This window comes from Lissotriton vulgaris, chromosome 10 (genome assembly GCF_964263255.1).
Source record: "Lissotriton vulgaris chromosome 10, aLisVul1.2, whole genome shotgun sequence".
Classification (NCBI taxonomy): domain Eukaryota; kingdom Metazoa; phylum Chordata; class Amphibia; order Caudata; family Salamandridae; genus Lissotriton; species Lissotriton vulgaris.
Window position 1 is genome coordinate 483197147 of NC_141698.1, and position 23943 is coordinate 483221089.

Sequence of the window (23943 nt, forward strand, 5' to 3'; positions counted from 1 at the left end):
GTGTCGGGGAATGTCCATGATGAGGCGTGCTGAGGCGTTCTGAATGCGCTAGAGTCTTTTGTGTAGTTTGGCTGTGGTTCCGGCGTAGAGGGAGTTGCCGTAGTCCAGTCGGCTGGTGACAAGGGCCTGGGTGACCGTCTTCCTGGTATCGGTGGGGATCCACCGGAAGATCTTACGTAGCATGCGTAGGATGTTGAACCACGACGAGGAGACGGCGTTGACTTGTCTGGTCATGGAGAGGGAGGAGTCCAGGATGAAGCCCAGGTTGCGTGCGTGGTCTGTAGGTTTAGGTGCGCTGCCCAGGGCAGGGGGCCACCAGGAGTCGTCCCAGGCGGAGGGCGAGGATCCCAGAATGAGGACTTCCGTCTTATCTGAGTTCAGTTTCAGGCGGCTGTTCATCATCCACTCTGCTACGTCTTTCATTCCTTTGTGTAGGTTGGTTCTGGCGGTGGCGGGATCGTTGGTGAGGGAGAGGATCAGCTGGGTGTCGTCGGCGTAGGAGATGATGTTGATGTTGTGTTGTTGTGCAATGGCCGCAAGGGGGCTCATGTAGATGTTGAACAGTGTGGGGCTGAGTGATGATCCTTGTGGTACGCCGCAGATGACTTCAGTCATCACCTTGTCCACTTTTTTTTTTACATTAAAAAGTTTAATTAAAATCTTTTCTTTTATACCTCAGGATCTTCAAAAACAGTTGTCTCTGTGCTCATCTTATCTAAGTTGGACCACTGTAACCCCCTCTTTGTTGGTTTACAGAAGGATCTTCTTAAGAAACTACAGGTTCTCCAAAACGCAGCTGCTCATTTATTATAAGAGATCCCCAGACATTCTTTAGCTAAACAAGCACTTAAATCCCTTCACTGGCTTCCTTTGGAGAAGAGGTTTGATTTTAAGGCACTTTGTATTGCTTTTAAGGCCCTCCACAATCACGGACTGGAATACCTAAAGGATCAGTTCCTTTGGCATATTCTGCTAAGAAATCTTCGGTCATCGTCTCTAAAGCTAGTGGAGGTTCCACGATTTCGGCTTTCAATCTGTGGGGCAAACATTTAGTTAATGTCACCGCTAGATTATGGAACTGTCTTCCCACCAATCTAAAGGACTCCTCTGACGTGTTTTCTTTTAGGAAGGCCCTCAAAATGGTTCTCTTCACCCGTTAGTCCAATTTCCATAAATGCAAACGTTTGTGCATTGCTAAGATCTGGCTATCACTTCAGGTTTCTTTTAGCATCTAGACGCCTTCGGGTATTAGTTTGCCTCTATAAATAGATAAATAAATACATTTGTGATGTATAGCATGAGTAAATTATAGGTGCTGACGGTGCACCTGCCCTAAACCACCTTTTGTTTTGCAGACCAACTGCAACTGAGGATCTCTGGTGGCCTTCTTGCCAAAAGTCGGGACTCCTTTTTAAGTTTGGCAATCACTTTTCCAGCATTTCTTGCCTCACCTTGAAAGAGGTGACGGCACTCCATTGGCTGGACCCCAAGAGAGCTTTAAGCTTATTTTGATCACATAAAAGACCACCGGGTGGTAATCGGCTTCATGTGGGGTTTTCTGGGGCAAAGAAAGTCAAGGTGGTATCTGCATTAAGATTTGCTATGCAATGGCCAAAATAGCAGCCTCTAGAACTTCTAAGAGCCAATTCCACCACGGCTAACTCTGCCACCACTGCTTCGGCATGCAGAGTGCCTGTCCTGGACAACTGTCAGGTCAGGCTACGACGTGGTCATCAGTGCACACATTCACAAAGCAGCACTGCTTTGACAGCCAGGTCGGATGGAAAGAGAATTTTGTCTGTTCGGTTCTGCAAGACCTTTTGATCTGAGCCTACTCCACGGACGCTCCACCTTGGAAGGAACTGCTTTGGTCTCTATTCTAAAGATGAGAAATCTGTGTCACTTCGAGGGCATAACTAAGCCAATTTGGAGCCGCAAGGTCCTCTTAACGAGGTGCAGAAGCACTGCTGTGAAAATATTGTGATCCAGTTTGGCACCTTGGGATATAATAAAGTTGCGAAATCTACAGTTAGATAGTGTTATCCAGAAAAAGCACTACTGAAGGTAAGTAATCTGTTGAGCACTGCATTGCAGTGACTCTTTGCATGCACTTGCTTGCACCTGAAAAATGAGCAATAGCTGTCACTCCAACAGAACCCCATCATGACACAAAAAAGGACAGATAACACCACCATTCTGACTTTGGTCTGAAAATAGACTTTATCATCCGAACAAAATGGACCAAATCCATTAGGAGACTTAAAGGGTTGGTCAGGGGACGGTAGTCACTTCTTCCACCCTCCCTTAGTAGCATTGAGAGCAGAATGGAATTTCCCAATATTATATTTGTGCAACAATTTTTAGGTATGATCTGAACCCTAAATAATACCCCCCCCCACTGTTTCGTAAAATAAATAGTGATAGGTGACCCATAAAGGAAACATCCTGCAAATCAGCAACTGTTTTAAATTATGCCCTTGCATTTGAGAAGTGGGGCCCCAAGAAATCACTGTATGGGAGAGACACGCGGAATTGGCTACTTAGCCCACATTATGGTTGCAAACACTAGAAGAAACTGAAACCCCTTTCAGATTGAAGATTTTTAAGCATAACCCATTGCTGCACTCCTCTTGGGTTGAGCTGACATTGTCAGCACTAAAGAAAAAAATTGTAATTGGAGATGGAGACTAAGATGGGGCACTGTCACTAATCTCCCCCGCCCTTTAAATTTCTATGGAAGTTAAAAAGTAAAGGGTAGTAGGAAAAGGTGCAGTGGCATGTTTGAGAATCGATTCCTAGGTCTTTTCGGCAGTGCATAACGGGGATGATGAACACTGAATAAATGGAATCATGAGGTGATCTGTGGAGCCCTGTGCAAAGGTCACAGAAGCATGCCCACAATGTTGTAAGTGGTCCCGAAAGTTAAAATGTAGTGTGTGGTGACCCTGTCTTCAGAAAAGAGGATGATTGTGCTGTCAGGGAAAAGATGGCAGACTGGTCTCCCAGAGGAAAGTAAATAAAGGGGAGGCAGTATTGTTAAAACTGACAATGTATATTTACTTGACTTATTATCAAAATATTTTCCATGTTGTATAAACCATATTGGTGAAGGAAATTGACTTGAAAGTATAAAAGAAATGAAAATGAAGTCAGTCACCGTCTAATGTTGTCCCTTTTTCTACCCGTAGGGCTTCTCAAGCATGTGTGCCTACATCTTTCAACCTGATATGTTTTTGCTGCGTGTTGTGAATCCTGCGATTCTGGAGCCAAATACTACCATGCGACTGAGCATTACCTCACCTATCAAGCCAATGCATCTAAAGTAAGCGAGTAGCATTCAATCAGGCTAACCTGAAGTCACACCTGGCAGAAGTTTGTACCTGGGAAAGTGCAGAAGCGTTGAGGCAAGGATGCCAGAGTTTTTTTACAATGACAATGTAATAGTTTTGCAATACATTCATAAGATCCTGAACGCCTTGAGCATTCTATTTATTTTATTAATTTTTATTATTATCATGGTCCTGTTGCACATTCGTGGATGTTTTAGGGCACTCTGGGGCACGGAGGGAGAGAGAAGAGGTGAGAATGTATGGAGGTGGACAGTGGGGTTGAGGATGAAGATGGGGTGCAAAAGAATAAATCAAAATACGTTCTTGGTGGAATAGTATTCATAACTGTACAGGATCTTGTAGTCTTTCTCTTGCCACAGAGGTATGGTATCTTTATATGCTGAGATTTCCCCTGAAACCAGTTGTATTTCATCAGAATTTTGTCTGAGGTAAAGGCAGAATTCCTGGGAGGCTAATTGTAGATAGGGGGAATGAAAGCAGCAGCCTCGGAAGGTATTAGGGTTTGATTTTGCATGTGCCATGCCCAAGGCACAGGATTTTAAAATTGATCCTGGGCTTCAGGGCAACCAGTAGAATAGCATCAATACAGAAGAGATGCATTCTGATCTTTTTTGTTCCAGGATAATCTGGGTGGCATATTTGAGTAGAATATTTGATTGAAAGTGGTCAAATGGGTGGGATGGTGGTGTAGGGCTTAAAGTTGTTGGTGCATAGGCCATAAGATATCCTGTCCTCATTCTCTCATACTTCCTGACTTGCTAGGTTTTCCTGTGCACACTAGTCATGTCACAAATTACCTGCCTATTGTTGTTCATGTTTTTTGTCCATTCTTACCTCTACTGTCACCTGGTCAAGGCCATGACATGTCTAATGGTTGATAGCAGCAGGTTATACATGCCCCCCCCCCCTTTGGGGAGAACTACAGCTTTCCATGTAGTCAGTCATGACTTCTCCCCCGCCGCCTCCCCATTTCCTCTGATAGATGTGATGTGTGCAAGTAGTGCTTGGTATACATTTCAGATGATGGCATACTTAGCCCCCTCCCTGTTCTGTACATATCCTCTTAAATTGTATGGTGCTGCATTGGGTTTAATGTTGAACAGGGTAGCTCGGTCTCCTCTTCCTGTATTTTTCACTATAGGAACGGTAATTATTTCTGGAAGAGCCAAGATAGTTTACGTTCTGTATTCAAATGCATTCTGATTGATTAACAATAGATCCTGAACATTGATAGGAGGCACAAAAGGCCAATTGTTATGGATTTGATACATATATTACAGGCCTGCCAACTCGCACGTTGCCATCGTGTGTCACACGATTTCGGCTCCCTTCACACGTCCCCCAGGGATGAGCTGAAATCACACAGTGGTAGGGAAAACTAACTGAAAACCACTGTAAACAGTGTATTTCCAGCTTTTTTGGAAGCAGTAACCAGCCAATGTCCATAAAAGGTGTGAAAACACCCCAGAACATCGGGGACAGCCTCAATAACCCTTCGTTTTTGTTTTTGTTTAAAGGCGAGTGGGTAGGGGTCTTGGCGAGGGTCAGAGTGCCACACTCAGCACCAGGCCCTGCCTCCTCGCACAGTGAAAATATGTTGTAATCTGGCAGGTATGACATTAATTCAACCAAACAAAAGCTTCTAATTTAGTAGGCTGGAGAACAAACAGGAAAGCTACTCACAGGTAGCTGAAGAGTTTCCAGTAGCTCACGAGCTACTCGTTGGTGAAGCCTGCCCCATGCCAAGTTTTTCAGAAACATGTCACTAATGGACCTGCACCTGGTGTTCCTTTGATATTTGGGTTCTAGCTATAGCTCTAAGTCATGGGAAGATTGTGCCCTCATCAGGCCTTGAAAATTCATAAAAATATAACAAGACCTGCAGGTCTAGTGAGGTAGATGATCTACGTGACCTAACCCTAATGCCTTTGACCCATAAACCGGTCTCAAATAGGCAAATCATTTTTTCCACTGAGTCGCTGTTTTCTCCATTATCACATGTGAGAGCACATTCAAATATGGGAGTTATTCAAGTCTTCTGAACTAAAAGCTTTTGTTTTGCTCCATGTATAAAAAGAATCTGTCCCACATATAGGGTCCACATAACACCTCTGTCTTTCCACTTAGATCACTCATAGCATTGTCATGTGGGGGCAGGAATGTAACACTTTCTTTTAATAAATATATTACTAAAGCATGATGTGGTAGCATACTGTCATTTGCAGACCACACATTTTCCACTGAAATAGGCACCAATGTTCTCACTGACCTGCAATTTTAATTCAGCAAATATCTATCATTTGCACATCACCAAATAAAGAGTTCTGATTTTTTTAGATCCTTTTAGAATTGTTGTTTTCCTCACACTTCAGAGTTACAAAAAATAGGCTTTCCTTACTGCTGATATATTTTTTTAAATTTCTACAATTCCTTTGAATGCTTTTCAAAGGTTTCAAAGGTTGTGTTCTAGAACAAATCCTGACATCTTAAAGCTTTTCAATTTACACTCCCTGTACCCCAGCATGATTGTTGACCGTTCAGTTCACAAAATCCTCTAACTTTGCAGTCTGAGAAAGAACAGCAAATACTGATTTCCATAACACCTGTTCTTTTCCAGCTCAAACTCTCTTACCAGAACCGGCCAGTAGGTTCTAAAAATAGGTTGCCATGATAAAATCTGACTTGCCATAGAAGTGGGCGATTCGAATTTTTAAGGCCTTCTATTGGACCTGAAGACTATCTGAGACCGTCAAGTGTAGTTGTCTGTAGCGGAACATAGTAGAAGTCACGTTCCCTGCGTAAGTCCCGCTCCTATGGCACGGATCCTTTTCCTCTCTTAAGGTCGGTCCTGTGACTGGTCTTTTTTGCTGTCAAAGTCGACAAAGAAGCATAAAAAGTTGAAGCAGGATTCAGTCCCATCCTGCTACTCTCGCCTTTGAGGTTTTTGTTCCCAGCGCTCCCAGTGTCCTGCCTCTGCTACAGGAGTAGCAGCTTCTTTACCAGACTGCCCACGCATCAAGAGAAAGGAGAAAGCCACCGCGAGGCCGCAGAGGAGGTGAGAGGCGCGGCCCCGGGACTGCGAGGAACAGCGCTAAGTCCATCAGCTGTTTCCTCTTCCCGCGTGAGCCGCGCCCCCTCCCAGTGCCCGCCCCCAGCAAGGCGTCTATAACCTCTTGCGGCCCCCGCTTCGCGGGTGCCGCTCGCCTTTGAGGTTTTTGTTCCCAGCGCTCCCAGTGTCCTGCCTCTGCTACAGGAGTAGCAGCTTCTTTACCAGACCGCCCACGCATCAAGAGAAAGGAGAAAGCCACCGCGAGGCCGCAGAGGAGGTGAGAGGCGCGGCCCCGGGACTGCGAGGAACAGCGCTAAGTCCATCAGCTGTTTCCTCTTCCCGCGTGAGCCGCGCCCCCTCCCAGTGCCCGCCCCCAGCAAGGCGTCTATAACCTCTTGCGGCCCCCGCTTCGCGGGTGCCGCTCGCCTTTGAGGTTTTTGTTCCCAGCGCTCCCAGTGTCCTGCCTCTGCTACAGGAGTAGCAGCTTCTTTACCAGACCGCCCACGCATCAAGAGAAAGGAGAAAGCCACCGCGAGGCCGCAGAGGAGGTGAGAGGCGCGGCCCCGGGACTGCGAGGAACAGCGCTAAGTCCATCAGCTGTTTCCTCTTCCCGCGTGAGCCGCGCCCCCTCCCAGTGCCCGCCCCCAGCAAGGCGTCTATAACCTCTTGCGGCCCCCGCTTCGCGGGTGCCGCTCGCCTTTGAGGTTTTTGTTCCCAGCGCTCCCAGTGTCCTGCCTCTGCTACAGGAGTAGCAGCTTCTTTACCAGACCGCCCACGCATCAAGAGAAAGGAGAAAGCCACCGCGAGGCCGCAGAGGAGGTGAGAGGCGCGGCCCCGGGACTGCGAGGAACAGCGCTAAGTCCATCAGCTGTTTCCTCTTCCCGCGTGAGCCGCGCCCCCTCCCAGTGCCCGCCCCCAGCAAGGCGTCTATAACCTCTTGCGGCCCCCGCTTCGCGGGTGCCGCTCGCCTTTGAGGTTTTTGTTCCCAGCGCTCCCAGTGTCCTGCCTCTGCTACAGGAGTAGCAGCTTCTTTACCAGACCGCCCACGCATCAAGAGAAAGGAGAAAGCCACCGCGAGGCCGCAGAGGAGGTGAGAGGCGCGGCCCCGGGACTGCGAGGAACAGCGCTAAGTCCATCAGCTGTTTCCTCTTCCCGCGTGAGCCGCGCCCCCTCCCAGTGCCCGCCCCTCGTCACACTACAGCATTTAAGCAAGGGCTCAAACGCGCATCGCGGGACGCGCGCGGGTCGCAGCCCGGGGCGAAGCCCGGGCAAAGGGCGGGCCCGTTTAAGCCCGTTCAAGCCTGAGCGAGCCTGGCCTGGGCCTATTTTATATCATCTAGCCCTTTTGACATCTCCCCTTGCATTCTGATAGCATCTTGCTATCCCCTGTTCCTTTATTTGTGTACGTTTAATATAGAGCCCTCATGACTACAAGGGTCATGCGGAGTAAGACGGCACAAGGGGCGGGCCAGGTGACTGGTCCAATTGACCAATTCATTACGAAGGCCAACGATGCAATAAACCAGGGGATTGTTTTATTGGAAAGACGTGTCTCTCAGGACTTAGCAGCAGCACGAAGATCCTCCATGGGCCTTCTGGCCTTAGCCAAAACACCCATTCAACAAGGCAACAACGCCCCATTACTGCAAGAAGTCCATGCAGATTTACACACCATTCCTATGAGTGTTGATTTATCCGTCACTCACTTATCCTTGGGGGAAACCTCGCAGGAAGACCTGGAGAAAACACCGACTCTGATGATTAGCCAGACTCAAATGGCATCGCCAACTCTAATAGAGTCGCAACTTCTAGTTGTCCCTGCCACTAATACCGAGAAGGGGATAAGGGAGGGAGCCATCCCTAAACAGGATAGCACAAGGCCAACTGTTACGACTAATCAGAAACGTCCACCAAAGCACACAAGGTCAAAAAAATCCCCCCACACTAAACGCAAAAACAATGTCAGTACCCCCCAACATATTAATGTGGATGACCCCTCGGTAACAGCTGCATCCTTGGAAGATGCTCAGAGGGACCACGCTGCCGCTGGAACTACAAATCATGCAGAGCTTAACACACATATGGTTGTCACAATTAAGGATCTCATAAAATCCCAATTATTACCTATCGAAAGATCCTTAAATAACATCGAGAAACAAATTGCTAGACTTATCAACCTTACTAGCCAACAAAAACCTCTTAGCTTTGTTACAGCTCCCCCAGCCTCCACAATTCCCAATCATACTAGGGAAACCACTGTGCAGAAATCCGCACCCCCACCACCAACACATAACACCGCTTTACCGGCAGGTAAACCTCCCAAAACGCCTACTAGCACTAAAGTAATTCCAACAAACACTAAAGACACCACCAAGCAAGCTCAGGGAAAGCCAACCTTAATAACCTCCGAGCCCTCCAAAACTAAATCAAAGCCCCCCCCTCCCAAGCCCTTAGATGTACAACCAGCAAGTGATACTACGAATAAACCAGCTAAGCCAAAGAGACCTATCCACCTCCCCCCAGAGGCAACTCCCTACACCGTGATCCTTACGGGAGTCCCAGAACTAGATGAAAATACGAGTGAATCCACCTGGTCCTTAAAAAATAAAGTCATGCAATGGCTCAACGTCAACAGACCCCTTCCCTCCCACTGTAATAGCAGGCTCTCCATGACACGCAGGGTTCCTTGGATTGGGGAAACTAGAAAAAGAATACAGGGGGACTGCATTATCATCAATTTTGACGATCCAGAGACTGTTAAATATATTTGCTCTTGGTCAACCTTGGAGAGAAAGGGATCTATAGACACCCATCGTCTGTCCTTCTTCTATCCTCCAAGGATCCCCCGCGATCAAGATTATCCTCTTAGCTGGAACCAATCCCCAGGCTGGAGTTGGTCTCAGGTAGATACACGCAACAGAGGAAGGGAGTGGGATTTTCACCCTTGGAAGCAAAGAAGAGAGCAACCCTACGCAGAGGGGTGGAGGGGGGTACCAACCAGCAACTACTATTCAGTTTTAGAAATGGTCGACTGACCATCAAGCAACCATCCATCTCCCCAGAATAAGACAAAATTTCCTTTGCCCCCTGCTAGTATTGGGTCACCCTCAAGTCAATATGGGGAACCTGTTATAGAACAACTTATTGTTGGCCCCACTAATATGTCCCCTTCTGGGCCCACTGTCGTACAAATAAATGGTCCCTTGGCTCCATCCACTTTAACCCCTGATCACAGTCATCCCTATTGCCCCCCAAATCATACCGACTTTAATCAACACTTGTCTTTCCTAACCTGGAACATAGCCGGTCTTTCAGCCAAAGCGAAGGACCCAACTTTCCTTAACTTTATAAATAGATTTGATATCATAGCACTACAGGAATGTTGGGACCTGACACCTACCAATCTGGATGGCTATAGCACACATTTCACCCCAGCTACCCAGTCTACCAGAGGCAGACCCTCAGGAGGTCTTTGCCTATATGTTACAAATAGACTCAATGTATCTTTAGAACCCATTGAGCTTGCCTCACTTGATCCTACCTTAAAGTCCTTTAGCCTCCACTCACAGGCCTTAAGAATGACTGGGAAAGAGGTTGTTAGCTCTCTCATCGTAAACCTATATAATAGTACACAGAGAGACGACCAACCAAAATTCATAGACTTTATATCCAAACTCATCAAGAAGGGCATGGGTGGGCCTCGTCTAGACAGTCGTTTAGTTATTCTAGGAGATTTCAACTGTCACCTATGCCCATATAGTGGAACCAGGGTTTGCGACCTAAGAGCCCCAAATGGCGAACACACCACCCATTTCGAACACTCAGCTATGGGTTCCCAACTAAACAACTTATTGCACGAATGGGATTTGGGCTTTTTTAATGACCTAACAGTTCCACCAACTGTCTTCCAACCTACATTCCATGGAAGGGGCTCGCTCACGACTATAGACTTTATTCTTCTGTCAAATAGTCACCACGGCGATGCCCGAGAAACAAGGAGAGAGGAGCTGGTTATGAGTGACCACTACCCTATCAGTGCGAAAATATATTCCCCCATTAGTGGAAACAAGCCCGGGAGCACTACAGGAAACCTCTATTCACATTCCATATCACTCTCGTCGAGAAACGGTTATACTTTAAAGTGGGCAAAAATTGATACATCCAAGTTTCTCGAAAATTTGATCAACTTTGATCCTGATCTATTCCGGATTTGTCTAGAATACCCTCCCAACCCACAGGAAATCATCATCAGTGCTTTTGATCAAATTGCGTCACAAATTAGGAAAAACCTGTATAGAAAATACAACAAAAGTAATGGGACAAAAAGCCCTGGATGGTTTGATCGCGAATGTTCAAGTACACACAATATCCTAAAGACTACTCTCAACAAACACCCAAAAAATCAGACGGAAATAAGATCAGCCCGTGCAGCTTATAAACAGGCAATTAAAAACAGGAAAAAGGAACTGAAATCTGCAGCCTGGGAAGCTTTGGTAAAAGCAAGTATCCTAAAAGACAACACGGCCTTTTGGAGAGAGGTCAACGCCCCTTTTTTCATAGATAGGACAACTGACCTCATAGAAATTGCCATCCAAGAGGAAGTCTGGATAAATCACTTTACAGAATTGTATAAACTAGATGAACAGATTGAGCCACCCCACCCTGACATTCATCAAACTGAGAGCAACGGGATACAAAGAAATAACACAGAGTCATTTCCACTTACCATCTCTTTCAATTATGCAGAAGTGGAACTGGCCATTCTTGAAAGTTCTAATGCTAAAGCCCCTGGGCCGGACGGAATACCAATAGATTTATTTAAAGACAACATCAAACTGTGGGCACCAATTGTTACAAACGTCCTTAACTCCTATGCTCACACAGGATTCCCTGAAACTTGGCAAGAAGCCATCATAATACCAATCTTTAAAAAAGGGGAAAGAATGGACCCAAAGTGTTACAGACCCATTTCTTTGCTGGACTCCATGATGAAGGTGGCGGGGAGAGTCTTGCTGAATCAACTGCAGATTTGGGCCCAGGCAAATAACACCTTATCCAAATTTCAATATGGATTTGTCTCTGGCCTTGGGACAGTGGAACAATGCCTCAACTTAGCTTTGATTACCGATAAATATGTGACGGCCAAAGGGTGTAATTTATATATGACCTTTGTGGACTTAAGCTCTGCTTTTGACTGCCTTAACCACTCTATACTGTGGTCTACCCTTACCGCCATGGGAGTTGATCCCAACATACTTGCTTTCATAAAAGAATTGTACCGTGGAGCTGGGGCCAAGGTTCGCTACGGCAAGGATGGGAGTTGCACGAGCAAATTCCCCATCAAAAAGGGGGTTAGACAGGGTTGCATCCTCGCCCCTTTTCTTTTTAATTTATATATAAACAGCGTCGCCGACTGCCTCGCAAAATTGAACGTTGACTACCCTAAAATAAAAGGCCTGGCAGTTCCAATTCTCTTATATGCGGACGACGCCGTTATCATGTCAAGGACACAATTAGGGCTACAAAAAGCACTGTCAGCCTTCTCAACATTTATGGGCGAGAGAGGTCTAAAGATCAACGTAAGTAAAACATTTACTATGTGTTGTAGTAAAAAGAAGAAGACTTCATGCAACACGTTCATTAACGCATCCAAGATCTCTCTCACAAAAACTTTTACTTACTTGGGCATACTCTTCAATAGCAAAGGGTCATGGAAAAATGCTATTCATACCCGCAACTTGGCTTTCATAAGACAAATTGGAGCCCTAAAGAAATTTGCCACAAAACTAGGTGGGAAACCGGTAGGGATCCTGTTGGATATATTTGTAGCTAAGTGCGTTTCCACTGCAACATATGGGGCTGGAATCTGGGGTCTGGCGGATTGTGGAGAGATACAAACCAGCGAGAATGCATTCTTAAAATACCTGCTGGCTGTGCCACGATCAACCTCCACCACAGTCTGCCACAACGAGCTTGCCCGTGTACATATCTCGGACACAATTAAAACCGCACCAATTCTTTTATGGCACAAAATATGGACCTCGGAAAAAACTGTGCTAAACCGAGATGTGATCATGGACTGCATGGCCTCAAGTGACCCAAGAAAAATATCCTGGCTCGCTTACGTGCGGAAATTCCTAACATCTTTGGATTTAGCTGATTTATATGCCAATCCGACCTTATGCACAACTATTCTAAAAAAGGACCTTAAGGCCCGCTGTTTAGGTTTACTCGAAGACAGGCGCTCTTATATTGAAGGTAACAAACTATCGATTGCCCATCACAAGCTCCTTCTTCATGATGTTGGCATTCCCTCCTATCTTTCTCCGCATATTCCAACCTATACGAGAATGCTGCTAACAAGGATGAGGACAGAGTGCTTCTACCGCCTATTAACATTTCCCACCACAAATGACTGGTCCACTAATCTGGTGGTCTGTCCTTGTGACAATACCTCTAAGCAATCCAATATCCACGTCCTTTTATTCTGCAAATATTATGATTGGGGTAGAAAGAAGCATCTCCTACCACTTTTGAAACAATGGGGTCTAAGACAGTGCAGACCAGCCTTACTCAAGCTCTATATGCTCGAAGATGAACATACCATTACTGTAGCTGCTAGCTTTTTGAAATTTGCAGTAAGGTGCAGAGCATCTATGAATTGATTGTCCTCTGAATTTGATATATCTTTTTTAAGAAAAAATTTTTAAAAGTCGTTTCTCATTGTTTATGTCTAATTTAATACTAGGTCTGAGTTAAATTCTTTTTATCATGCTGTATTAAAATGTGCTTTTATGATTTTCCTTGCTAAAATCGAATAAAGCTACTTTTTGAATTTGAATTTGAGAAACCACAAGGGCTCCCTCCCTCTACCTCACTCCCGATCTCTGATTGAGGAGCTAATTCCACAATTAGTCTCTGCCCATAGACGATGCTGCAGCATGATTACGCCTTTAATAAGGCCATGCTGCATATTTCTGACACTCTTTCGACTCCCTTCTGTACGCCAACAGGCCTCCAATCAGGGGACCATTGGCAGGCCCGCCTAAGGCACATCTGAGCACTTCGAATGTACTTTGTGTTGCACACCGACCCTTGTTGCTGACTTCCACTCAAGTTCAAAGAACGGCATTCGTCCCTCTTTTATCGACATTGATCAATATATTAGACTGCATCTTCACGACATGGGGTGTTCCTGCAATCTTAAAATCTGACAACTGCCCACCTTTCAACAGTCTAGAATACAGAGACTTTCTCAGTTATCTTAATGTGAAGCACCACACGAGCACCCCTCTTTGGCCACAGGCCAATGGCCTTGTCGAACGTTTCATGAGTACTCTTGAAGCTGTTCAGCATGCTGTATTGGAAACGCTTGACCTTAAAACTGTTTTGAATTATATGCTTCGAGTTTACGGTTCGACACCTCACTTGACCACAGGTGAAAGCCTGTTTGGGAGAGCCATGATGACCAAGTTACCTCAATGCACCAATAGAACATCAAGTACAAGGGAAATCAAGGCCTATGTGGGCAAGCTCTGACATACAAAAGACATTACTTTCACTAGAGGCGATCGAGTGCTTGTTCGTCAGTCTAAAAAACGAAAATCTGATGCTTCCTTTGATACTGAGCCATTTCATGTTGTGACCAGAAAAGGATACATGCTGACTGCCCATGATTGCCTCCCTCATGGACTGCGGCATGCTTCTTTCTACACAAATATCATTAAACAGCGCCGACAAATGTTGGAGCAATTGTTCCTGGAACGCCTTATAAAAGCCCACCATGAGCCCGTCCGCTCCAGAGGCACTACTAGACCTCATACCCGCCAGGGCCTCCACAATTTCATCCTTCTCGATAGGTAGCATCAGGAATTCCCTATGCGTGTTGGTGAGTGTAGGGAGCTCTATATGCTCCAGGTAATCAAGAATTTCGTCGTCTAGATCCCCGCACTTGAAATCATACAGGTCAGAGTAATAGTTTCTAAACCTCTGGGCTATATCAGCCTCGTCCGTGAGGACTTCACGCTCGTCCGTCCTGATCTCCGTAACTTGTGGCCTGCCCCTCCTTCCCCTCAGCACACTCGCAAGAACTGAGCTGGGTCTCTCTCCCTCACCGTACGTGCGGGCCGACGTGTACTTGCCCATATGTTTGACCTCCCTGTCTGCTTCCTCATGAGATTCGGCTGGCAAAGATTTTATATCCTCATCCGTTGCTGTATCCTGGGCCCTCCGCTGTTGCTCCTCTAAGTGAGCTAATCACCTCCGCAATTCAGCGAATCTTTGCCTGATGGACCTAAGGACCCCGGAGCGCTTAGACATTGCAATGCACCTTATATAGACCTTAAATGCCTCCCAAAGTGATTGAAAGCAGTCCACTGAGCCTATGTTACTTTCGAAATACACGTCAGTAGCCTCCGCTAGCTCTCCTCTGAAGAGCGGGTCAAGGAGCGAGTAGGGGGGGAATCGCCAAGTAAACGGTGGAATTGTTTTCTTAGGAGTGGCCAAAACTAAGAGGACTGGTGAGTGGTCTGACAGGGTACGCGGGAAGACCCTACAGTCACGTATCTGTCCCAACAGGGGGGATGACGCCAGCCAGTAGTCTATTCAAGTGTGGATGTCATGGTAGGCCGAGTAGTGTGTGTAGCTCCCCTGAGCTGCGTGTCTTATTCTCCACACATCTTCTAGGTCTAAGCTGGTAATCACGCTATGCAACGCTTGAGCAGCAGCTGTGGGCCTACGGGCTGGGCCTGCCGATCTATCCAGTACCGGGTCTAGTACCAAGTTAAAATCCCCTCCCCACAGGAACCGGGCCCCACTGTAGTCACGGGCAATCGCAGCTAGCGATGTGTAAAATTCTGGGGAATCATAGTTAGGGCCATACACATTAACTAAAACTAAGTCCAGCCCCAATCCTTTGCCCCTAGATATCACAAAACGGCCAGCCGGGTCCGCTCTCAAGTGCTCTAGTGTGAATTTCGATTTGGGGTTTACCCAGGTCAACACTCCCCTAGCATGCGTCGTGAAACCCGCCGCGGTGATGTAACCCTCCAAACCTCTGCAATGTTGCATCCTGCTCTCTTGCGGAAGGTGGGTCTCCTGTTGGAGTGCCAAGTCTACTTGATGTCTCTGTAAGTAACTCAAAACCTTCCTCAACTTCCGGTAATCGTTAAGGCCCCTAACGTTCCATGTAAGCACTCTAATCGAGTCTACAGGTCTAGGGTTCTCTGGTTCAGCAGTGCCTGCCATTGCTATCCAATCTGCACTACTGTGTGTTTCTGCGCCTTGCTCTGTGTATAAAAAACAAAACTGACCCCCCCCCCCCAACAACAACATCTGACCGAAGCATTCATTCATCCCCACCCCCCTCCCACAGCAGACCACCCCCATCCTGGCCTTGCAGAATCCCCAGTCTCTCCCCCCCTCCCCCCCCTCCATATTCAACTCCCCGAACTGATTGACCCTCTGGGAGTCATTTGGGTACATAGCACACGGGGCCAAGGTTGCTTCACAACCAACCGGTAGTGCGTCTACACCAATTACTAAACGCCCTCCTCTGAACTCCCGTTGTGCTGATTCTCTTGCATCATTCAGGACCAGATTGTACAGTCCCCTCTGTAAATCTTTAATCACCAGAAATTTCCACAATCGCTGAAGCCCCCCCTCCACATCAGTTATGCCCCCAGGTGTGTGCCGTCAGACTATGCCCATCACCTAGGCAACTTTGCATTCATATCCGTCCTTGCATGTGTAGACAGTTACCTCATTGTACAATACTCTCGTGGTTGCCATCAGGACTACTAGATCCTCTTGCCCGCCCCACCTCCCAACTACCGGGCTTCATGTCCAACCTTTATATTGTCACCATGCTCCAGGCTTCACCGCACATTTTGCCCCTTACCCCTTCTGGCATCGTGCAGCTCAAAAAAGTCATTCCTGTTCATCCAGCTGGCTACTAGTCTCCTCGCCTTCCAGAGGTCTGACTGTGTCTCTGCGGTGTTCCACCCCTTCAACGCCTGCTGCAGGGCCTTCGGGTCTGTGAATAGGGGGGATTTCCCCTGCCGATTGACACACAGTTTTGCGGGGTACAACATGGCGTAGTCCAGGCCCGAGTCACGCAGCTGCCTTTTAAATGGGACAAAGTGTTTCCGAGCTTCCTGCACTCTGGCCGTGAAATCAGGATAAAGCGATATCTCAGAGCCCTCAAACTGCAGCGAATTCTTGTCCCTTGCAAGTCGCAGCGCAGCATCTCTGTCTGTATAGTTTAGCATCTTTGCGATTATGGGGCGCAGCGGAGCTCCTGGCCTTGGGCCAGGGCCCAACGAGTGGTGCCCCCGCTCCACAACAAACATCGGAGAGAATACCCCCTCACCGAGCAGAGTTACTAGTAACTTTTCTACAAACAGCTCCATGTTGCCCGTGGGGGTCGTTTCTGGAAGGTCCGTGATGCGTAAATTACTGTGGCGCGAGCGGGCCTCCAAATCCTCAGTCTTATCTTGCAAGGACTGCATGAGTTTTCCGAGCTTCTTATGATCAGTGTCCAGCTCCGTGTGCGCCTCTTCCACTTCTGTGATCCTTCTTTTGGACATGTCGAGTCTTTCCGCATGTTTATCGATCCTCTCAGCCATTCTGTCCATTCTGTAGGTCAGAGTGTCAATTTTCGATTTGAGGGAAGCCATGCTATTCTGTAGGCCCTTTTCCATAGCGAGAAGAAAGCTCTTTATGTCTGTACCTGCTGCAGTTTACTCACCGGCTTTCGTGCTGTCTCTGTCCTTGCCTGTCGTGTCCTGTGACTTTGAGCGCCTTTGTTCAAAGGACGGCTTGCTCTGCGTTTTGTCCCCTCTACCCATGTTGCCAAGGGACCAAGGTGGGGAGGAAGCTAGATCGCTGTACGAACTTAGAGTGCGGTTTACTGCAGACTCCGCAAGCCAACTCCGGCTAGATGGGTCCAGATTCACATCCGGTGAGTTGCCGTGTCCCGCACCAGCACAGTCGAGTGTTTTCACAGCCTTAAAAGACCACTTCCTTCCAGCTGTAGTTTTGCCTCCGATCTCCCCCAGCTTCAAGGCCTGCTCCACGTGAAAGCCTATCTCTCCGTCTTCACAACGGCGCTCTTGAGCCCTGTACTGGGCCTGCTCCGTGCCCTTCGGGACGCCTCAGATGTATGCGTGGCCCCCGGCTCAAGAACTCCGCTCAATTAGTTTCCATGCGGCTGCCACGGGGGGGAGCCACAGACACCCCCTCATATGAGCGTGGTACTGCCGCGAGCTCCGGACCTAGTGCACACGAAGGCCCCTCACTGCCACTCTATGCCGCAATGTGATCCTCACTACCAGTCTTGTGGCGGAGCCAGTGCACCCACCGCCCATGCAGCCTCTCACTCAAGCCCGGCTGGGCTCTGCCCAAATCCGCTCCCTGCCCTGTTCAGGGCACTGCCGCAACATCATATGCACCGCCTTAGGCCTCCTCACTTCCACCGCCGCGGCTATCGCTCCTCCGCACTCTCTGGCGGCCGTTGTGCTGCTCGCTCCACACCTGCCTTAGCAGGGCCTCCCCGCGTTGTAGCTCCAGGTCTAGGGCCGCTGGCACCTACTGCCTCGCCGAGACCCTCCGCCACAGCCGCGGTCAAAGTTCTTCTGCCTCACGGCGTCCCCGCTATCGAAAAGGGAGGGGGGCTCCAGGGCATCTCACTTCCTCAGCCGGTCCGGACAACCGGTGCGCTCTCCCCTCCGGGCATCCAAGTACCGCCGCCAGGTCAGCACCCGGCAGCCACCTGCTCCGACGCTGCACGCACAGTGACGTAATGCGGCCTCGAGCAGCACTCCAGGTCTCGGCTGCGAGACAACTTCTGCGGCAGTTATCTTCGGGCTCAGAGTCCCAAACTCGGACCGCAGACACCCGCTGGTAGCTCCGTTCTTCCGCTTGGTCGGGGGGAGCCTCAGCAGTTCTTAATCTGTAATATGATGCAGGATAATGCCGGATAGTGAGCACAACGAGACCGAGATCAAGGCTCAAGCGGCCATCTTGGTCGCTGGCAAGCTCCGCCGCCCCCAAGTAAGTTAATCTTAATGGCTAACTATATATAGGCTATTTTATGACCATATGTGAATAATTGTCACGTTGTTTTTATTATTGAAATTGTTATTTAACATGTTTACATATCTTTAAGTGGTTTTTAAAGGACTTAGATGATGTTGTGATTCTTTTTTTAACAAGACTAATTAATTTGTCAGATTCTAACGTAATTCGATTTATTTAATTCAATATGGTTTTAAATGTATTTATATCCTTTTGTACTTTTATGACCTGTAGATTACAAAACAGACTGAATAAAGTAATTCTAGGTCTAAGTCTGCATGGTTAACTCCAACTGACAATGATGGTACAGCAAAATACATTACAACATTTGAATTATTTCTGTCATAAAATCTAGTTGCTTATACAGTTTACATAAAATGCTTAAATGCATTATGATTAAAACCATTTTTCTTCTAAATGTCAGCACATGTTGCTAATATAGGCTTAAAATGCCTTTTGTCCCATAAAATCAAATTGCTAAAAAAAACTGCTTCATCTATGGGAAAACTTGGTCCGAACTATCAATCAATCAATCTATCATAGTACTTGAGAGCGTGCTACTTACCCGTGAGGGTCTCAAGGCGTTGAGGGGAGGGGGGGTGCTGCTACTGCTCGAAGAGCCAGGTCTTGAAGAGTCTTCTGAAGGCGAGTAGGTCTTGGGTTTGCCGTATGTGGGTAGGGAGGGTGTTCCAGGTCTTGGCGGCGAGGTAGGTGAAGGATCTGCTGCCGGAGGTCGTTCGTTGGATGCTGGGGGACAGCGGCGAGGGCGAGGCTGGTGGAGCGGAGCTGGCAGGTGGGGGTGTAGAAGCTGAATCTGCTGTTCAGGTAGGCTGGTCCGGCATTGTGAAGTGCTTTGTGTGCGTGGGTGAGGAGCTTGAAGGTGATCCTCAGGTCGTCGGGGAGCCAGTGTAGGTCTCTCAGGTGGTGGGTGATGTGGCTGCGGCGGGGGACGTTGACGATCAGTCGGGCGGAGGTGTTTTGGATGTGTTGTAGTCGTAGTAGGCGTTTGGCTGGGATTCCTGTGTAGAGTGCATTGAATTAGTCCAGTCTGCTGCTGACGAGGGCCTGTGCCCCCGTTCTTCTTGTTTCGGTCGGGATCCACTTGTAGATCCTGCGGAGCATGCGGAGGGTGTTGTAGCAGGAGAAGGAGACGGTGTTGACCTGCTTAGACATGGAGAGGGATGAGTTGAGGATGAATCCTAGGTTGGGTGCGTGGTCGGTGGGTGTTGGTGCTGTTCCCAGTGTGGTCGACCACCAGGAGTCGTCCCAGGCTGACGGGGGGGGGGTCAGAGGATGAGGACCTCTGTCTTGTCCGAGTTCAACTTCAGACAGCTGCTCCTCATCCAGTCGGCGACGGCCTTCATTCCCTTGTGGAGGTTGGTTTTGGCAGTGTGTGGGTCCTTGGTGAGGGAGAGGATGAGCTGGGTGTCGTCGGAGTAGGAGATGATGTTGAGGTCGTGCTGGTGGGCAACTTGTGCGAGGGGTGCCATGTAGACGTTGAACAGCGTCAGGCTGAGGGATGAGCCCTGGGGGACGCCGCAGATAATGTCGGTGGCTTTGGATCAGAAGGGTGGGAGGGGGGAACTCTGGGTTCTGCCACAGATAACTGGCTATTGCCAGTAGATAATTATAGTTAGGAGCTAGTTTCCATAGGAAAAGCATTTTTGGGCTTGCCTGTAACTTTGGCGCCGTTTGCCGAATCTTCACAGTCTTTTCCAAAGAAATTCCCCGCTCACTTCAGCTGCTTTCTGGAAAGTTTTGGGGTAAGTCCTGAAGCAGGGGCTTCAATTAACATTATAGAGGTGGCCCCGGGGACCACCACCTCCATTGCAGTGGAAAAAATAATATTATTTCTCCTGCACGGAGGGAGCTGCCTTTCCAGCAGACACTCATCCACCAACCACAGACCCACTCGGAGACCCACGCACCCACTCACAGACACAGTCAGAGACTCACAAACCGAGTCACAGACGCACTTAGACACTCATCTACTCACAGACCCGCTCAGATGCACACACATCCTCTCACATACTGTTGTGTTGTTCCTACAAATCTAAAATAGGATCTGCATGTTTGTACAACATAAACTATGGGATTGGTGTCTAGACTGATTCCAGACACCTCCAAAGGATGTTAGTCTGTAGACCAGCTAGCTCACAGTGCCACTATAAGCCCCCCAACCTTACCAAGGAGTGAGTAGTTTCAGGCAACTATTTAACATGACAACCCTGACCCCTCAGGGATCGTGGAAACCGTGCACTACTTTTCACTCAGTAACTCGTGCTCACTTTGTCTCGGAGAGATACACAGAATAAACGGTGGGGACGTTTTCAGTTTGTATTTATTGAACCAGCGTCATTTTTGTATAAAATACATGTGCTGCCATGGTGCTAAAACAGTGAATAAATGCAGGCATATATATATTCATAGCAGTAATCAGTCGTACTCCTAAGATACTAACCCTAGCTAAGTGTACCTAGCATGTATGTAGGTGTCGAGCCAAGAATCCCCCTAGGAAAGAGCCAACCGCATTACCTGATGGAAGAGTACGAAGGACCCCCGTTTTGGTCTCGAGTTGGATACACCGCAAGGGAGATCAGACCACTGTGCACTGTAGTGTCTGCGTGCAGGAACTTCAGCATCACGTGTCAGCATGTAAGCTTCTACTCTGGTTTACCCAGCGAATATGTGGTACTTATATACCCGAAAGGTACCCTCAGGGGTTCTACCTAGATGTGTCCTGGTACTGTGGGCCTGTCAGCCAAGGATGAGGACAGCAGTGACTTTTGTACAGAGTTATTGTGCAGAAGATGGTAATACTGCTGTGATACTAAGAATCCTCATGCATAATAAATTAGGCTAGTTTTTGAAGAAAATCAGACAATATTTATTCGGGACCTAATTAGGTAAAACGTCAGCGCCAGAGCCGTTATGTAGAACAAGGTAGGACAAATGTAGGTAAAAGGTCTTGCAACTACCCAGGCATACATTGGGGCTCATAACACCCACTCCTCATCCGATTGGATGATAGAATTAACAAATGCTAAAATATGCCTGTCTAAAAAGCTTAAAAGACATTCCTAAAATTAATATAAAATCATCTAAAAACATGGTATTTTTTAAAACTGATGCAAAAGTTAAAAAAGCTCTATGAGTCCTCTAAATAGTCAATATACTGTTAGACCGACTGAGCATGCCAAAAGCCAGAAAGCCCAATGAGAGCAAGAGAAAAAATAAAACAAAAATGGTTTTGTCGAATGCCAATTTGGGTTGTTTAAAAAAAAAAAAAGACAGAATTGTTCCCATCACGCGAGAGAGCCAAATGTTTGTTTCCTGTGTGGGAGACTCAACATTACTGCTGCTTACCTTCGCAGATGACGGTCCGTCTAACACCTCTTGGATCAGGACAAGGGACCCAAGGTGATCTTCTCCGGATCCCCCAGCCACTGCTGAGGAAGCGATCAATGCCTGTGAACCTGTTTCAGAGCTGGTGTCTATTCCGACAGGTGCTGGAGCGTCCTGTGGTGACACTAATAATCGCGACATCAAAATGAGAATACGCTGAAGACACTGTAATACGTGGGCCTTTAAGGGGCATAGTGGTACGTCTACGTCCGGAGGAGCAACCAATGGAAGTATTTGACATATGTCCTACACACATTTGTATCCTCAGGACAGCGGAGTACAGGCAAGGTGCAGTCAAACTAAACTGATCTGAACAATAGGAACCAACGCTATCTTTGCTTCCAAAGCTGAGGTATGCCACAGATGGAGTCCCATGCGGTCAAGACAACATCGCCTCAAGAGTGCTTTTTACTTCTCGTTGGAGGCTGGGACGACCATTGCGTAGCAGAATAATTAAAACCAGGATACCCACTACAAGTAGTAGGACCAGCGGAAGCCCTATAAAAACGCTCCCTAACACAGAGTGTATAAATGATGGAATAACTTCAAAGATTGTCTGAAAGGTGCTCAATAGCAATTAGATTGGACTAGTGCCAGTATCTCAGCTGAGGACCTTGCAACCTGGAGATCATAAAAGTCTCTTGGGCTGAGGTTAACGCTACATCCTTCTGCAAAAGTATGGGTTTCAGTCTGCTCAGAGAATCAAACCGTATAAGGGAAACATTCAATGAAGGCCATAGCAACGCCTCCCTGACTGAGTGGGTAAAGGGAAACAATATTTGCATTCAACAAGTAACCTTGAAACTTACTGTGACCAGATATGTGATGCCTGGCAGCATCCCTCAACAACCTTGATCATTCATCATCAAATTACTCCCATTCGAGACTAGTGTGAACACCGGATGAATATTGGCAGCTGGGGATCCTTTCACGTGAATTGATAGGTTTGCAACCAAAGCATTACAAGCTCCATGAAGCATAATATCCTGACAAATTAGAGACCATTAAAAAATTCTCACAGTCCGAACTGCTGAGAAAGAATTCAGTGTTCCCATTTCTGCATCTAAATATGTACTGTGTCTCCCAAGATACATGTACGTATTTCTTACCCAACTCTTCATAACTGCCTACTTGGTGATACTGTAGACCGTATTGAAATTGGAATGTCGTGACTGGCAGGGTAATATGGCCATGGATTAACCATTCTGTGGAAGGTGACTCAGCCACAGTAAAAGTTAATTGGGCCAGTTTTTCAATGTGCAGCATTGTGTATTTTGCATCTCTTCGCGCCCTTGTTGTCTGTCTTTTTGCTTGATTGAATGCAGAAAACAGAGATGTACTGTTGATATATCGCCAAGGCATCGGACTATAGCGCAATGATTGTAGCGTCCAGCTGAATAATAGAATGGCTCACAATTGTGATTGTCCACGTTAAAGAATAGACAAATCCTGTTCTATTATATCTATTGCATATGACGCAATGTTGCCCAGTGAATAAATCCTGGATGTTATTGCGGTCATGCCTTAGCCGACCACTACCAAAACCTAGGATAACCCTGTTGATTTCACACAATCTCTCAGCAGCCTCCTATTGCAAGATTTTCCATACCAAATTCTAAATAGCGTATTAAGAAATGCTTCTGAAGTCTTTTCCGGGGACCTAACAAAAAATCCCTTAAATCCATGTCATCCGACACTAAGTACAAGTGTTTCTTCACCTGGGACAGTGTTGAGGTTTTTAGCCACTCTAGGCATAACTTCTCAACACTGTAAGATGTTACCACCCCATATTGTTCTTTTTGTACGTATGGCTTGTCAGGCCTATGGATACCAAACCCTTCGGTGGTACATATGAATCTTGACTGACACCTGTTTGTGTCAATGGGCCAAACCAACCATCCCTTCCGATTGAGTTCTGATGAATTGTACGATCCATCATGTAGAATGTCATCAAGTGTATCCTCACAATATTGAGTGTAATACTGCCAAACCTCAAATTGTGTAAGTGAGGGAATCTGAGGTGTGTTCTAATCCTTTATCTCACCTAACCTAAAACAGGAAGTC

At 47.2% G+C, this 23943-nt stretch overlaps 1 protein-coding gene across 1 annotated transcript in view; it reads left to right on the forward strand.

Annotated features, from left to right (window-relative positions):
• PGAP6 (post-GPI attachment to proteins 6) overlaps window positions 1-23943 on the forward strand; it is a 654474-nt gene that overhangs the window by 132978 nt on the left and 497553 nt on the right. The window contains exon 4 of the mRNA XM_086941336.1: window positions 3189-3322. Within this exon, the coding sequence (XP_086797462.1) occupies window positions 3189-3322 (134 nt within the window). The remainder of the gene's footprint in view (window positions 1-3188; window positions 3323-23943) is intronic.